Source organism: Pangasianodon hypophthalmus, chromosome 4, assembly GCF_027358585.1.
Source record: "Pangasianodon hypophthalmus isolate fPanHyp1 chromosome 4, fPanHyp1.pri, whole genome shotgun sequence".
Classification (NCBI taxonomy): Eukaryota; Metazoa; Chordata; class Actinopteri; order Siluriformes; family Pangasiidae; genus Pangasianodon; species Pangasianodon hypophthalmus.
Genome location: NC_069713.1, coordinates 26764709 through 26781949, shown reverse-complemented (window position 1 = coordinate 26781949; position 17241 = coordinate 26764709). Strand labels below are relative to the sequence as shown.

At 41.8% G+C, this 17241-nt stretch overlaps 1 protein-coding gene across 9 annotated transcripts in view; it reads right to left on the bottom strand.

Annotated features, from left to right (window-relative positions):
* Positions 1-435: 435 nt before the first annotated feature.
* The window catches only part of rasal2 (RAS protein activator like 2), an 81283-nt gene continuing 64477 nt past the window's right edge, over positions 436-17241 (bottom strand). For 4 of the 9 annotated variants that reach the window (XM_034303955.2, XM_034303951.2, XM_034303950.2 and 1 more), the window contains 3 exons: positions 16893-17095; positions 4979-5066; positions 436-2168 (listed from right to left, as the gene is read on the bottom strand). In XM_034303955.2, coding sequence (XP_034159846.2) covers positions 2001-2168; positions 4979-5066; positions 16893-17095 — 459 coding nt within the window. In that variant the 3' untranslated portion in view covers positions 436-2000. Of the gene's footprint in view, positions 2169-4729; positions 4761-4978; positions 5067-6892; positions 7579-11417; positions 11510-16892; positions 17096-17241 lie in introns of those variants that run through there. The other 5 variants (XM_034303952.2, XM_034303953.2, XM_034303954.2 and 2 more) reach the window with 5 other exon arrangements.

Below are 17241 nucleotides of genomic sequence, written 5' to 3'. Positions count from 1 at the left end.
TTCTAGGACCTTGGAGATAAACTGTACCACACAGTTCTGACTGAGCATGTTCAGGATACAACGGAAGATAACTAAAATAAACAAATCGGAAAGAATTTAACCAGCACTGAAAAACAAACTAAAAAAAGGTATGGCATGTTTTAGTGTTGATATGAAATTATGTAATAACCTCAGAAAACAGGCAATGATAATTACATAGCAGGGTTGCTGGAATGCATGTATACTCAATTTGTGATCAGAACTGACCCATCTAACAGTATGCTATTTTAACAAAGAATTATGTTCTTCTGTGTTTCCACAGATAATTTTGACCTGACCAACTTGAAATAAGGAGGGAATTCAGTGGTCCACAGGGCATCTGCAACAGGTTTTTTTTTTTTTTTTTTTTTAAACACATTTAGAATTCAAACTCAATTTAAAATAGGAAGGCTAAAATGGAGTCTCAACCATCTTTATTCCTCACAATCTTGTCATAATGTTACAGAACAGTGACAATGTCAAAAATGCATTCAGCACCTCTGTGCTACAAAATATTGTTTACATTGGAGTGAGGCCAATATGGCAAAACAGTGTGGTTTAACAGTAGTCATTGGCAAACAAGATTGTAAAAGATCAGGGATTTGAAAAGGATTTTTGTCTGAGCCACTGCATAAAGCAGCATGAAGTATGCTAACCAGCACTGGATTTGGATTAGTTAGGCCTGACAATGCATTTATTAGGTTATGAATGGGAGACACAGGTGCTAGATCAACACTCTGTACATTTACATCAGAGGGGTAAAGCTGAAAACATACTTAATACACTATATGGTCAAAAGTATGTGCACACCTGACCATCACACCCATATGCAGGTCTCCCCCAATCTGTTGCCACAAAGCTGGAAGCGCACAATTGTATAGAATGTCTTTGTATACTGTAGCATTACAATTTCCCATTGGAACTAAGGGGCCCAATCATGTTTCAGCATGACAATGCCGTGGTGCACAAAGCAAGGTCCATGAAGACATTGTTTAACACGGTTGGAGGAGAAGAACTCGAGTGGCCTACACAAAGGCTTGACCTCAACCTCACAGAACACCATTGGAACACTGACTGTGCCCCAGTCCTCTTCATCTGACATCAATGCCTGATCTCACTATTGCTTTTGGCTGAATGAGCAAATCTACACAGCCACAGTCCAAAATCTAGTGGAAAGCTTTCACAGAAGAGTGGAAGTTTTTATAACAGCAAAGGGGGGACTACATCTGGAATGGGATGTTCAAAATGCACATATGGGTCAGGTATCCAAACTTTTAGCCATGTAGTGTCGCAGGAAAAAATAATTGATAAATTTACTTCTTATTTTCAGTTACAAATTATTGGTGACTTTTTTGTTTCAATGGTGTAAAGCTGATACGATTTCAAAGCAGCCAGCCAGTTTGTCTGCTGAACTTGACCTTAAATCAGGTAATATTAAAGCAAAACAACAACAAAAGAAAACAAAAAACTGAGATCAAATAAAACGGTTGAAATTGAAGATCAAAAACATAGAAAACTTGAGTTATAAAACTGAGTGCATAAAACTGCCTTCTGTTTGTTTGCCCACATTAGTAAGAGCTACAAACCTCTTCTATGTGCTTTCATGGCATCTTCTTTCAAAACAGTTCCATTATCTGATATGTACATATCCTCAATATTTCATATCTTAGTTTAACAATATTTAAAAATATTTTAGACTGCAATCTAAAGCCTCATGTATCAGTATCAGTTATCAGTATTTAAAACATAAAATCACTGACGCAGTATATCTCTAAACTCATTTACTCCTTTCTGTACAAGCGCAATGCAAGATACAATCTATATACATTGTAACCAAACATTCCTTGCATAAGATGTTATGTAGTAGTCAGAGAACATCGCCACTGACACTGGCACAGACACTTAGTCCAAAGTCTAACTGGTGCCAGTGATCCTGTGTCTGGGCATTGACTAGCACAATTCGACAGGTGCGAGTGACCTGATCAGCAGCTGCTGTTCTTGAACTCTCCATTCTCAGTGATGGAGAGCTTGGTGGGGTTAGTGGGCGAGAGGCCATTGCGAAGGTTGTGCATGCTGTAGCGCTCTTTGACCTGAGTGAGGGCGCTCATGAGGCGTGAGTTAGCTGCATCAAGGGAGCTGATCCGCTTTTCCTGCAAAACACACAGGCAGAGACACAGACATGTCAGTCCCTACAGACATAAGACTGGGAAAGTAAATGTTTTGTACACATTTCTTTTAATCACAAAATCAATAAGCTAAATAATGACTGGAATGGCAAGGAGTAGTTTTTGGCCACAGCCTTGCTGCATTTATTAAAAGAAATGTATTCTAAAACAAATGTATTTTAATGACAGAAAAACAACTGAAAGAAAATCTCTCAGTCCAGCACACAGCAAGAGGTGCTTTGTGAGAATGCCACAAAGGCAAAGTGTGAATACCACCTGTATTGAACTCAGTGCAAGATATCTAAACATAATGTGTAAATATACAAAAACAAAAATTAAACAGAAAAAAGAAATAAACATGAAGAACAAGATCAAGGATTCATTGCAAATTACAGACAACTGGGCTGAAGGGGGTGGGAGAGGCAGGATGGGGGTACTCTGGGAAAGCAGCCAAAGCTCAAGCTCACACAAATCAGCTAATAAGAGCACTTCATTCAACACATTCCTCAATATCAGCATTTTATTAGGATATATGATTCACAATCAAATAGTTACAACTAAGTATGCATCAACACTCAGACAGAGTAAGAATAATTAATAGCTTAGTTCAAGAAAATAATCCCTGAAAACCATGCCCCCTCTCAGCTATGCTAAGCGAACTCTTACATTTACTACTTAAACATTGTCAGACTGTCATAAAATGAGCACTAATACAATGAACTGGATGGTAAAGCACCCAAAACCCCAAAAGAACGTTAAGATCTCACATTATTGGCAAGGAGTGGCCACACTTGTTTGCTCTTGAGCCTTCATTACTAAGTCCATTTCACCAGAGTGATCTCCTGAGCTATAGAAAAGCTTTTAGTGCTGCTAGATCAACATATCTCTCCACCCAAATAGAAGATAACAAAATAATCCTAGATACTTAATACTGCAGCGAAATTAACTAGGAATAAGACTACTACAGAAGCATGCACACCATCAATATGTAGTAGCGATGACGTCATGAACTTTTTCAATGACAAAACTGAAAATATCAGGCAACAGTTCAGACTATTAATTTAAAGCAAGATAAAGAACTAACAATTTAGATAACAGTATAACCATATCAGATCAGTGATTAGAATGTTTTACTCCCCTTCTCTGATCAGGGTTGTGTCTCCTTGCTTGTGCTGCTTGACCTTAGTGCAGCTTTTGACACCATTGATCATACTATTCCACTTGAGAGACTAGAAAATGTTGTTGGAGTTAAGGGAATGGCCCTCTCCTAGCTCCGGTCTTATTTGACTGATTGTTATCAGTTTGTAGACATAAATAGTGACTTCTCTCATACTTCTCATATTAAAGTAAAGTTTGCTGTTCCACAAGGTTCTGTTTTAGGCCCACTGCCTTTTTCTCTATATATGCTACCTCTGGGTAAAATTATTCATATATTCATATAGGCTCCAGTGTTATGCTGATGACACACAGTTGTATGTTTCAGCAGAGCCAGGTGAGAGACACCAGCTTAATAAAGTTGAAGAATGTGTAAAGGACATTAGATATTGGATTCTTAGTAACTTCCTTCAACTTAATTCAGACAATTCTGTATTTTTTCTCTCTGTCTCTTGCTACACATACTACTCCTGACATACCAGTGATCCTGAAACCTTCTACTCTGTGTACCTGCCTAATCTATCCTGATGCCCTACTTCCGGTTGGAGTTCTCATCACCTGAAAATCATTCACTTCTGCTGAGGATGGCCACAAATGGACAGCCTAAAGACCAGATTACTGATGTAATACTGATTACATTATATTACTGTGGATGGTACCACATAGAAAGCATAAGCATGTTCTGTGGATGTTCTTCCTTGGACAGCCTTAGGACTGCAATTGCTACGAACAGTTTTGCTCTCAAGTCGCCATCAGAAATTATCAACAGTTGATAACTTCAACAAAATAGACCTGAAGTTAAAACTATAATGAATTGAGAAATGACTCTGATGCTCATATTCATAAGTTTCTCATAAGCTCATAAGTTCCCAGTTACACAATTGCACTTTCTGACTGTATAGTTAAGGGAAATTATTGACAAATGCACTATGTGGTGCCACCAGATGAGGATGGGTTCCCTTGTGAGTCTGGTTCCTCTCAAGGTTTCTTCCTCATATCATCTAAGGGAGTTTTCCTTGTCACCGTCGCCTCTGGCTTTCTCAAAAGGGATAAATTTATTAATTTAAAATTTATATCCGGAATTTATATCTTTCTGTAAAGCTGCTTTGTGACAATATCCATCGTTAAAAGCACTATACAAATTAAACTGAACTGAATTATTACTGAACTGACAACTGAAGTCTTTTTAAATCTGTCATCATACTGCTTCCCTATTTTTTCGCGATGCAGAAAAACTGTACTGTATATTCTTACTTTTGCACTCAGGGGTTAAAACCTGAAAACAAAAACGTGAAGTTGTAGCCAAGCATGGGTGTTGGGTTTTAGGTGGTGCTCACACAAGCATAGCTGCCTGCAGCAGCTCCAGAGTGTGATGCTCTGTTCATACTTGCCTGCTTGTATAACCTCAGCTCCTTTAGAGACCTGCAGTTCAGTGGGACACAGTTACAACAAACCAGTCAGCAGCCTCTCTCAGGCCACAGATGAACACACTGCTCCTGCCTTTACCACACTAATCCACAGGTTACACAGCTTTTATTCACACAGCCAAGATTTAGAATTATAACATTAATACTTAAGAACACAGAAGCTGCAGAAACTGGTGACAAGTGTCCATGAGTTGTGATCTGGCCTTGTTGTACCTGTGCATCTATGATCTTCTGCTTTGCGTCTATAACCGCCTGCATCTCCGCATGGTCTCTCTTCAGCTCCTCCTCCACTGCCATTAACCTGTTGTGCCAAAGGAATACAGTACACCATAGGCAATAAGCAGATGTGTGGATGTGTTTGTTGGATGCTAATAAATTCTTAAAATGAGAATTCTGGTAAATGTCACAAGATCACAAGAAAATTAATATCAATATGAGAACAAAAACAAAATATAGTCATACCATAGCCATAACATTAAAACCACTGACAGGTGAAGTGAATAACTTTATCTCATTACAATGGCACATATCAAAGGGTGGGATACATTAGGCAGCAAGTGAACACTCATTTATTCAAGTTGATGTGCTGGAAGCAGGAAAAATGGGCAAGCGTAAGGATCTGAGTGACTTTGACGAGGGCCAAATTGTGATGGCTAGACAACTGGGTCAGAACATCTCTAAAATGGCAGGTCTTGTGGGGTGTTCCCAGTATGCAGAGGTTAGTACCTACCAAAAGTGGTCCAAGGAAGGACAACTGGTGAACCGGAGACAGGGTCATGGGCACTCAAGGCTCATTGATGAGCGTGGGGAGCGAAGGCTAGTCTGTCTGGTCTGATCCCACTGAAGAGCTACTGTAGCACAAACTGCTGAAAAAATTAATGCTGGCTATGATAGAAAGGTGTCAGTACACACAGTGCATTGCAGCTTGCTGTGTATGGGGCTGCACAGCTGCAGACCAGTCAGAATGCCCATGCAGCGCCCTGTCCACCACCGAAAGCGCCTAGAAAGGGGACGTGAGCATCAGAACTGGACCATAGAGCAATGGAAGAATGTGGCCTGGTGTGATGATTCATGATTTCTTTTATATCATGTGGATGGCTGGGTGCATGTGTGTCACCTACCCGGGATGGCACCAGGATGCTATATGGGAAGAAGGCAAGCTGGTCGAGGCAGTGTAATGCTCTGGCCAATGTTCTGCTGGGAAACCCTGGGTCCTGGCATTCATGTGGATGTAAATTTGACACATACCACCTACCTAAACATTGTTGCAGACCAAGTATAGTGCTTCATGGCAATGGTATTCCCTAATGACAGTGGCCTCTTTCAGCAGGATAATGCACCCTGCCACACTGCAAAAATTGTTCAGGAATAGTTTGAGGAACATGGCAAAGTATTCTTGTTGACCTGGCCTCCAATTTCCCCAGATCTCAATCCGATTGAGCATCTGTGGGATGTGCTGGACAAGAAAGTCAGATCCATGGAAGCCCCATCTCACAACTTACAGGACTTAAAGGATCTGCTGCTAATATCTTGGTGCCAGATACCACAGCATACCTTCAGAGGTCTTATGGAGTCCATGCCTCGACAGGCCAGAGCTGGTGGCACAAGGGGGACCTACACAATATTAGGAAGGTTTTTTTTAATGTTATGGGTGTTCAGTGTATATTGTATAAAGCACAGGTGTCAGACTAATTTAACCCACACAAACTTGCACAAAACAATGAAATGGAAAGTGAAGATAGTTTCAACAGGGATGGGAGACAGACTGTGAAAAAATGTGCTACATCCATAAAGAATGCAATTTACATCAGCATTATGACACAAATGGTAACCTGAACTGATTAAAACCTGGAGGATTAAAGAGAGTTCATCACGCTCACCTGCGGTCTCATTTATCTACTGTGCATAACCATAGTTTTGTGCATAAACCATGCATACACGTTTCACATATGCATATGTATGCAGGAACCCATAGTGGTACGAAAGTATAATAGCAGGTAAACTTCCAGCCCACTTACTGTCAGTTATATCAGCATACGTGAGAGTAATTACTGATTTCGGTGCTCACAAAACGGTGCAGACAGGTCACACAAGATGAATTGTAAAGTAAAATCATATTCCATTCCATTCAATTCAATTCAATTTTATTTGTATAGTGCTTTTAACAACTGACATTGGCACAAAGCAGCTTTACAGAAATAAAGACATTCAAATTAAATTAAATCAAACTAAATTGTAAATATGTGAATTTATCCCTAATAAGCAAGCCAGAGGCGATGGTGGCAAGGAAAAACTCCCTGAGATGATATGAGGAAGAAACCTTGAGAGGAGCCAGACTCAAAAGGGAACTCATCCTCATCTGGGTGATAACGGATAGTGCAATTATTAATAAATCCCTTCTATAACCGTGTACTACATGGACATATATTGCAATTGTGCAACAAGCAAATTCATTACAGTTTTCACATGAAGTCCTGTTTGTTGAACCCATCCACTGTCCACCTGACAGTGACCTGAGTGTAAAACTGCTCGAGGCAACCGCAGCCCCAAAGCCACCACAGCAATCGCAGTCCCAAGCCATCACAGTACAACTCCCCATATGAGATCCCCAAGCCATCTCCACGGCCCCCAAGTGGCACCATCACTTGCTTCCCAATGATCTTCTAGGCCGTCCATGTGGGGCCACCCCAGCAGCAGTGAGTGATCTCAACCGATGAGAACTCCAACCAGAATTAGGGCATCAGGATGGATCAGGCAGGACCAGATAGCAGAAGGGGTCCAGATCACCGGTATCTCAGGAGTAGCATGTGTAGCTTGACAGACAGAGAGAGAGAGAGAGAGAGAGAGAGAGAGAGAGAGAGAGAGAGAAAGAGGGAAAGAGAGGGAAAGAGGGGGAGATTGTTAGGCAAGCTTTTGTCCAGTAATGGTTAAAGACAATGTACTTTATGTGCAGAGTGTAAGCAGGGTCTCCGGCAAGACTAGCTGTGACAGCATAATTAAAAGGGAGAGCCAGAAGGTAACACAGACATGAGGGTGCCCTGGGACATAAAGCGGCCATCCAAAAATCCCAGTTCACCACAACACTCTATGCTTGTGAACCCTCCAGACCTGCTCCTTTACCTAAGAAAAAACTATTCAGAAAAGGCTTGACTAAACAAATGTTTTTAGCCTAGACTTAAACACTGAGACTGTGTCTGAGCCCTGAACACTAATTGGAAGGCTGTTCCATAACTGTGGGGCTTTGTTAGAGAAAGCTCTACCGCCTGCTGTAACCTTCACTATTTTAGGTACCAACAAATAGCCTGCACCTTCTGATCGTGGCGCATCATAAAAGACCAAAAGTTCACTCAGGTACTGCAGCGCGAGACCATTCAGTGCTTTACAGGTCAATAGTAGTATTTTATAATCAATACAAAATTTGATTGGGAGCCAATGCAGTATGGATAAGATAGGGGTGATGCGGTCATATCTTCTGGTTCTAGTAAGGACTCTCGCTGCTGCATTCTGGACTAAGTGGAGCTTGTTTAGGCATCTACAGGAACATCCAGAAAGCAAGGCATTACAATAATCTAACCTGGAGGTAACAAAAACATCAACTAATTTTTCTGCATTGTGTAGTGACATTATATTTATTTTAGCAATATTTCTGAGATGAAAGAAAGCTATCCTAGTAATGTTATCTACATGAGCTTCAAACGAAAGTCTGAAGTCAATAATGACACCAAGGTCTTTTACTGCTGTATGTAATGAAACAGAAAGGCCAGCCAGAGTTATGTAATCAGAAAGGTTACTTCTAGCTGCATGTGGTCCTAGTACAAGTACTTCTGTCTTGAACTTTATTAAACTGGTGTCTGTCATCTGGCTTTGCTGAAACATACAACTGTGTGTCATCAGCATTACAGTAGAAGCTAGTGCCATGTTTACGAATAATTTTGCCCAGAGGTAGTATATACTGCATAAAGAAAAGAGCAGTGGAAAACAGAGCCTTGCAGAACACCAAACTTTACCTTAGTATGCATAGAAAAGTCACCATTGACATCTACAAACTGATAACAATCAGTCAAATAAGACCGGAGCCAGGAAAGGGCTGTTCCTTTAATGCCTACAACATTTTCTAGTCTATCAAGGAGAATAGCATGGTCAATGGTATCAAAAGCTGAACTAAGGTCAAGCAACAAGCAAGGAGACACAACCCTGATCAGAGGCCAGTAGTAGGTCATTTACCACTTTAACCAGTGCTGTCTCTGTGCTATGATGAGGACTAAATCCTGACTGATACATTTCATGAATGTTATTCCTATGTAGGTATGAGCGTAAGTGCTGTGCTACAACATTTTCTAGGATCTTGGAGATAAAGGGAAAATTTGATATTGGCCTATAGTTGGACAATTGACAGGGGTTGTGGTCAGATTTTTTTATCGGGGGTTTGATTGCTTCTGAAATTATCTGTTTGAGGAAACATGTAGGTAAGGGATCCAGCATACAGGTTGATTATTTTGATGAGGAAATTAGTGAAATTAGTTCGGTCTCTTGAGTAAAACATTCTAATCATTGCTCTGATATCATTTTATTATTATCTACAAGGTTAGTTATAAAACTGTCTGGTTTTAAATTAATAGTCTGAATTTTTTGCCTGATATTTTCAATTTTACCACTGAAAAAAATTCATGAAGTCATCACTGCTATATACTGATTGTGTGCATGTTGCTATTGTAGTCTTATTCCTAGTTAATTTTGCTACAGTATAAAATAAGAATGTAGGATTATTTTAGTTATCTTCAATTAGAGTGGAGAGATGCATTGATCTAGCAGCACTAAGAGCATTTCTATAGCTCAGAAGGCTCTCCTTCTATGCTGTCTGAAATACTAACAATTTAGTTTGACGCCATTTACATTCTAATTTTTGAGTGGTCTGTTTTAAGGTGCACACTCGCAATCGTTATACCAGGATGCTGGCTTTTTCTCTCTAATGATTTTGGAGCTACCTCTCTAGTGTGTAGCAGAACCTTGATTCTAAGCATCATGATCCAATCATGGCTGGTAACTCTGGGAGATTACTGATAAAACTCTGCAGTTGCTGACGTGAATGTACGTTTGATGTGGTAGCGTAGCAAGGTGCATATATTATGATTAAGACATTTTAAATGAGATGAGAAAATGATCTGAGATAGCTTCAGACTGTGGAAATGTGACTGTATTTTCTATAGTTAATCCGAATGTTAGTATTAAATCAAGAAGGTGACCACCACTATGAGTGGGTCCTATTATGTTCTGATTAACCCCTACTGAATCTAGAATGGACACAGCTGCTGTTCTCAGAGGGTCTTCTTGGTTATCAAAATGAATATTAAAGTCTCCAACAATTAATGCTTTGTTTAAAGAAACAACCAGGTTAGAGAGGAAATCTGCAAAGAATTCAGAATATGGCCCTAGGGGTCTGTAAATAATAATTAGCGGAATCGACTGGGTAGACTTATTTTTTGTGGCTATGTATATTATGTTGGTATAAAGAACTTCAAATGTGTTCAATTTATGACTAGGTTTTTGTGTGATGCCTAGATTATCATTATAAATAACTGCAACACCTCCTCCTCTGCCAGTTAGACAGGGCTGATGTATATAACTGTATCCGGGCGGACTAGCTTCATTTAATGCTACATACTCATTTGGTTTAATCCACATTTCTGTTAAACACAGTACATTAAACTCCTGATCAGTAATAGTTTCATTAACACTAAGCATTTTAGACATAAGAGATCCAATATTTAACAGTCCTAGCTTCAGATCAAAGATGCTGCCTGCACATTCAGTATGATTTAATTTTATGATAATTAGGCTACTAAAACAAACTTATTTGTATTTGTAGAGTATTTCTAAATTTTTTTTAGGTCGGGGAACAGACACAGTCTCAATATGTTGAAACCTGAGTGACGACTCAGTGCAGCTAGCAGATGGTCAGATTAGCCTGCTTGTCTGCTCCCTTGGCTCTGGAGTCACTGATTAACTAGGCCTGTTCTGAGACTATAAGCTATGCTACAAGAAATGAGAGCAGCACCGAGTGGGATGAATACCGTCCCACCCTAACAGGCCAACCTTGCCCTAACTAGTGCTGCTGGCGCATTGGGATGTGGCCAGAGCATATTACTCCTCCTGGGATACACCTAACTAGTGCTGCTGGTGCCCCTCAAGGCCTAGCTAATTTGATGTGCCCTAAGATAGAGTCTCCTATAACCAGAGCTCTTTCAGGTTTCTCAGCAGGTGCTTCAATGAGGAGAGCAAACCTATTAGACATGTGAAGCGGAGAGGAGTGGTGCTCCCATGCGCGAGCATTAGCATTAGCTTTGGCTTTGAAATTATGCCACCAAGTCTTCACCCATTCGCCCTGCTGTGAGGGCCGTAATGCCGGAGTTGGGGGACTGCTAACTCTGCCTAAGGCATCCAGACTTTCTCCTACAGAAAATACACTGCTCTCACTCTCACTAATCCTCTCTAGAGTCTGGATGCGCACCTCTAATGCCGCAATCTTCTCCATCAGAGAGCTAACTAATATACACTTAGCACAAATAAAGCTATTACTAACAACAGAGGAAGAATGACTAAACATCCTGCACTCAACACACTTAACAAACAATGTTTGACATGTTTAACGTACCTTAGTCGAAGATTTGTTTATATTTTTTAGAAGGCATGGATCCGGCGTGGATGGCCTCTGCTCGCTGTCTTTAGACAAAAGACAAAAAACTCCTTCGAAAAAATTAAAATACGGCAGATAGGAAAATGAAAAATACAGATGAAAATGATAGTGCAGAATTAGTGATAAAATGAAAGAAACAGTATAGCTTAAACACCGATGCAGGGAAGAAACTTCGGGCAAACAATTCGAAAAGGCACATCTAAAGATTGACTGGGATTATGCCTTGTTTGAAGAGTTTTTAGGGACCCCTGTAAACTCTATGCTGAGAGTGAGGATTGGATCATCAGTCGATTTCACCTGATCTCAGTTTTAGAGGTTTTAGGCACAGGCATATTTCAAAGAGAAATTGGAGACAGGTCTGGCATTTCCCAACCAACTATGAGTTGAATAATTACATGTCTTACCTTCATTCTTATCGCTCATGCCGCAATACAGTATATTGCATTTCCAAAAGCGGCAGCAGAAAAGACAGAAAAAATTATGAATTTTCATGCCACTGCAGAGTGCCTAAATGTAACTGGAACAATAGAATACACATATACTCATAGATTATTTAAAAAAATCTTATTTACTTATTAGACAAAACACTGGTATAAGTGCCAAATAAACCATTTTTGTTTTGCTCTACTTTGTACAAAAGTAGTTCTCTATCGTATTGGGACTATCTCTCCACTCCGTTACATATTCTATATGTAAAGGGATTGACCCCCTGAGTCTGGTGATGTGGATACTCTGGCTGTGCCGGTCACACCCTAATTAGTGCCCTTATAAAACACCCATAGTGGCGTGAATTCAGTGCTTCTTTAATCTCCACTTTGGGTGCAAGATGTTGAAGCTATATACTAAATACAGACTTCATTCAGCGTGTGATCCACTTACACTGAAGGATGGGCGTCTGTCTCTGGGCAGCCTCCCAGGATTGCTGCTGCGAAGTTTTTTCATTATTTTCACTTTGTGGGTGATTGAAGTTCTCTGTAAGGTGTATTGCACATGGTGGCGTAAGCTAACGTGCCTCGGAGCAGCCTTGCGTTCTTATTGAGAACCAAGCAAACTTCAGATATGGTGGTTGTACAATGCAAATAACTAGTAGACTTTAACGGAGTGCAAGTATAAACATTCGTAAGTTACTTCTGGGCAGCATCAGCATCCGAGTGCCTTCAGAAAGACACAAGTTCGAATCCCACTTGTAAAAAAATAAAAAATAAGTAAATAAATAAAATAAATAAATAAAAATGATGAGCACTGGTGGTCATGTTTGTGAGACTTGTGCTTTGCCAATTGAAGATTGGCATGATAGATGTGTTGCATGTTTTGGTTACGATCATGCATTAAAGACTTGTTAGGATCCCTCATCATGCATGTACTGTTTCATTATGCCCTTACATAGAAGGGAGGGCCGTTTCCATTTTTTTGGAGGGAAACGCCCAAAGTCTCCTCCTCAGGGGGAACAAGCTAAACATATGAGAAGAGACTGTCAGTGAAGGCTCCTCTTATGCAGGATCTTCCCCTGTTCTCAGGTTAGAGATCCTTTCTCCTCCGGAACATAAATGAGTTAACTCTGTTCCTCTCAGATGGGGATGGGGATTTTGTTGAGCAATGTCATGATGAAGATGATTCAGCAGTAGAGGAAATGTCTATGGCTGTTCAATTAAAAGAGGTTATTGGTAGACCAGCCAAACCGTTGGATATTCCTATGCCAGAGAGTCTTTCTGACCCGCCCTTGAGATTTGAAGGGGAGAGAGGCTCGGCCTGGCCCTGTTAGGGTTCCCCTTCTTCCAGACTTACTGCTGATGTGCAGAAACAATTTGTCAAGCCCACAGCCTCTTATAGGTGGTATGAAACCAGCAGACATCTGGTCAATATGGCTTGGGGAGAAAAAATTGGATTCGGGCTGCTGCCCTCAGTAGACAAACCCATGACTGTCTTTGTATCACCCTCCCCAAGTCTGTCTTGGGCAGGGCTGGCTGCCCTAGTAAAAACTGCAGAGTGATGGATGGGTTGCTCTCCATTATCTCATTATACCTGTGGGAGTTGGGTTGTAAGGCTCAGGGAGAGCAAGGGCCTTTCAGTTTGTTGGACAAGCTGAGGCAGGTTTTCTCCCTTCTGATAGCAGTTACGAAAGAGCAGGCGGAGGCAGCAGGAAAAGCCATGGCAGCTCTTTCAGTGGCGAGGCGTCACTTGTGGCTGTCACAGTCTTGGCTCCAGCAGGATGACCAGGACTGTTTCTCTAGACTGCCTGTTGAGCCTTCTACCATGTTTGGGCCAGACGCTCTCCATCTATTTCAGCAGGCCCAAGAGGCCAGTCGCTATGCCAGGGCAAGCACCCTCAAGCACCCTTGGTCAGGGTAGAAGCAGCTATAGGCCTAAACAGACCTAGCCTCGGGATTTGCCAGTCCAGTTGGGTTCTGGAGACCTGAGATCTCAGCTTGAGTCAGCTCGGAGGTGAAAGGCTCAGTGACAGCGCAGGAAGAGGGAGGGTGGGAGGGGCAAAGTACACCCGCCACCTCACTCCTGACAGTGTACTGGACTCAGGCTGCCTTGGCTCCCCATCAGCAAGGGCTGTAGCTTGGGCATCGCTGAGGCCAAGCCCCTGGGTCCTTGCAACTATGACTCAAGTGTATTGGTTGGGTACCTCCGATTCAATACAGAGAAATGTTGCAAGCAGAGATTATTGGACTCCTCAAAAAAGGAGCCATCAGAGAGGTGGGAAAAGGTGACCGACGCAATCCATGCACCTCTTCATCATCTAGGTATCAGGGTCCTGAATTATCTAGAAGATTGGTTGGTCTGTGCCCAGGCTAAAAAAAAAAAAAAAAAAGTGCCAGCAGCACGTGTCTGTGCTTTTGGATCATATCCAATACATGGGTCTTTGTTTCAATATGAAGAAGGGCAGGCTGGAGCCATCTCAAGTCACTCAGGTTCTGGGTCTGATTTTGGACTCCAGAAATGCAATTGTGACTCTGACCTCAGAGAGACAGGAAGCAATCAAAGCTTGCCTCTCTCTCAAGTCAATTTTGGGTTGTGTCTCCACCTAATGGGCCTTATGGCAGCTACAGTACCAGTTGTGCCACTTGCCCTTCTTCACATGTGACCTGTGCGGTGATGCCTCTTACACCAAGGGTGGTTGAGAAGATCTGGCACAGATTTGGGCCTGCAATAGCAGACCTGTTTGCCTTAGATGCCTTGGCACATCAGTGGCCTCAGGGCCAGCTTTATGCATTTCCCCCATTCAGCCTTCTCCAACCTCTTCTTCAGAGAATGAAGGTGGAGAATGTGAGACTAATTTTGATGGCCCCAAACTGGCCCCACATGATGTGGTTCGCAGACTTCCCACCCCTCCTTCATGGGACACCGTGGGAACTCCTAGTCAGGAGGGATCTACTGTCTCAGGCACAGAGCATGCTGTTCCAACAATTCCCTCAGGGTCTCAAACTCTGGGCTTGGCCCCTGAAAGGGCTGGACTAACAGCTATGGGACTACCAGATAGAGTGGTCAGGACACTGGAATGAACTCGAGCACCCTCAACAAGGGCAGCCTATTCTTTGAGGTGGAGGGCTTTTCAGTCTTGGTGTGAGGGGGACAAGGTGAATCCCTTCACATCTACAGTCCATGATACCCTACAGTTCCTGCAGGAACAACTGGATGCAGGGAAATCTGCATCCACCCTCAAGGTCATAGTGGCAGCAGTTAAGGCTGCTGAAGTGGGGGATCACGAACTATCAGAGCATTGCTGTGGCCTGATTTCTCAATTCCTTAAGGTGTGGAGCATGCAAAATAAGACCTACTGTGCCCCAGTGGGATTTAAATTGAGTCCTGACGGCACTATAGCACCCCCCTTTCAAGCTTCTTGAATATGTGGACCTCTAAAGACAGCCTTCCTTCCATCAGTAACCTCTGCCAAGAGAATTAGGGAACTCTGTCCATCAAAACTGCTGTAGGTTCATGCCAGGGGGTTTAGGGGTTGTACTGCACCCTAACCCAGCTTTTCTGCCAAAAGTATTATCTGCTCTACACCTAAATCCGTCAGTTGAGCTTCAAGAGAGTGAGGGGATGGAATGAAAACAGTCACTAATTTGCATGGTGAGAACACTATCAGTGTGTATCTACATCACCCAAAGGCATTTTCAGACAAACTGATATGCTGTTTGTATGCTTTAAATTAGAATGTCAAAGCAAGCCACTATCTAAGGCGAGGCTATTGGACTGGGCTGTGGAGACAATCCACCTGGCCTATAAGGAAACGGACGGGCCAATATGCGGATTGCAACCTCATGGGCCTTGTGGCGAGGTGCCTATCTGAAGGAGATTTGTGGGAGCAACCAGGAATAAATATGTCATCTAGGCTGGGCTTCAGGTCCAGCCATGGTGTCATCCCTGCATCAGCCAGGGTGATAGGTAAGGTCTTTTTTCCTCCATTCTGGCATATTGCAAGGGAGGGGAGCTGTTGGCAGCATTTGGCACCTGGCTTGAGAATGTAATTATGTAAATAATGGACATAGTTTGTCTGTTTATTGCACCTTCCCTTCGTGGTGTGTCTTATAGAGCTCCCCCGTACACACAGAATATGTAACAGAGTGGAGAGATAGTCTCAATACGAAAGAGAATGTTTGGTTATGATGCAACCTTTGTTCTCTGAGTGGACAGACTATCTCTCCACTTTGAGGCCGCTCTGGGACATGTTCCGATCAAAAGATAGCACTGAATTCATGCACTGAATTCAAATGTTTTAAAGGGCACTAATTAGGTCGTGACCGGCACAGCCGAGGTGTCTTAAAGAGTATCCACGTCACCAGACCCAGGGGGTCAATCCCCATACATACAGAAAATGTAACAGAGTGGAGAGATAGTCTCTTCACTCAGAGAACAAATGTTACATCATAGCCAAAAGTTCTACTTCATCGTTGCTGAAGTCCATCTTCATAGGCATGCTTAGTCATGTCGTCTGTAACAAGCAGGGCCACGAGCCAACTGCTTGGATTTTTAAAGGGTGCACAAGCACATCAACTAGGAATGTGTGGGATTTATCAATGGCCACTGCATACTGCTTTGTGTATGCACATTTCATAAATACCAATTTTCTTATGTATACTGGCAGTACCTCTGCACAAATTTACAACTTGTTCTATGCACACTTTGATAAATGGGACCCCAGGTGTGACAGAATCTTTGCAAAATAGATATTTTTAATGTCGTATATTTGGATATTTGAAAAATTGAGAAATTGTGTTAATCAGTAATACACATGTAAGCATTCAATGCAAACAGAGTTACTTCAGTTACTCATAATAGATACATAATATACATACATAATACATGCACTTATACCAAGTTAAATACCTGTGGCCCTTTGAGGCTACATAAATATGCCAGAGTGGCCCAGGTAGAAATTGAGTTTGACATCCACTTTGTACTGCTTTTAGTTTACACACATACCTGCAGATAATGCTCTTTATTTGGCTGTCCTTCTCCTCCTGTTGCCGCCGCAGGCGCTCCTCACTGTCTTCCAGGCGAGTCTTGTACTCCAGCAGCAGCCTCTGCATTTGTTGCTCTTGTGCCACAAGTCGGCGTTCATACTCTTCTAAGCGGCGGCCAGACACACACAGCCGGTCTTTCAGCTTTGTGATCTCTTGCTCATACTACATGAGTGATCGTTTTAAGAATAGAAAAGAAGAAAAGGAAAATATTAAATATACATTTTCATTCATATAGGGGTGGAAATGGTAGTGATTGATGATATACTGTACAGTATGTTTAGTGTCATAATAATAAGTAAATATTCTTT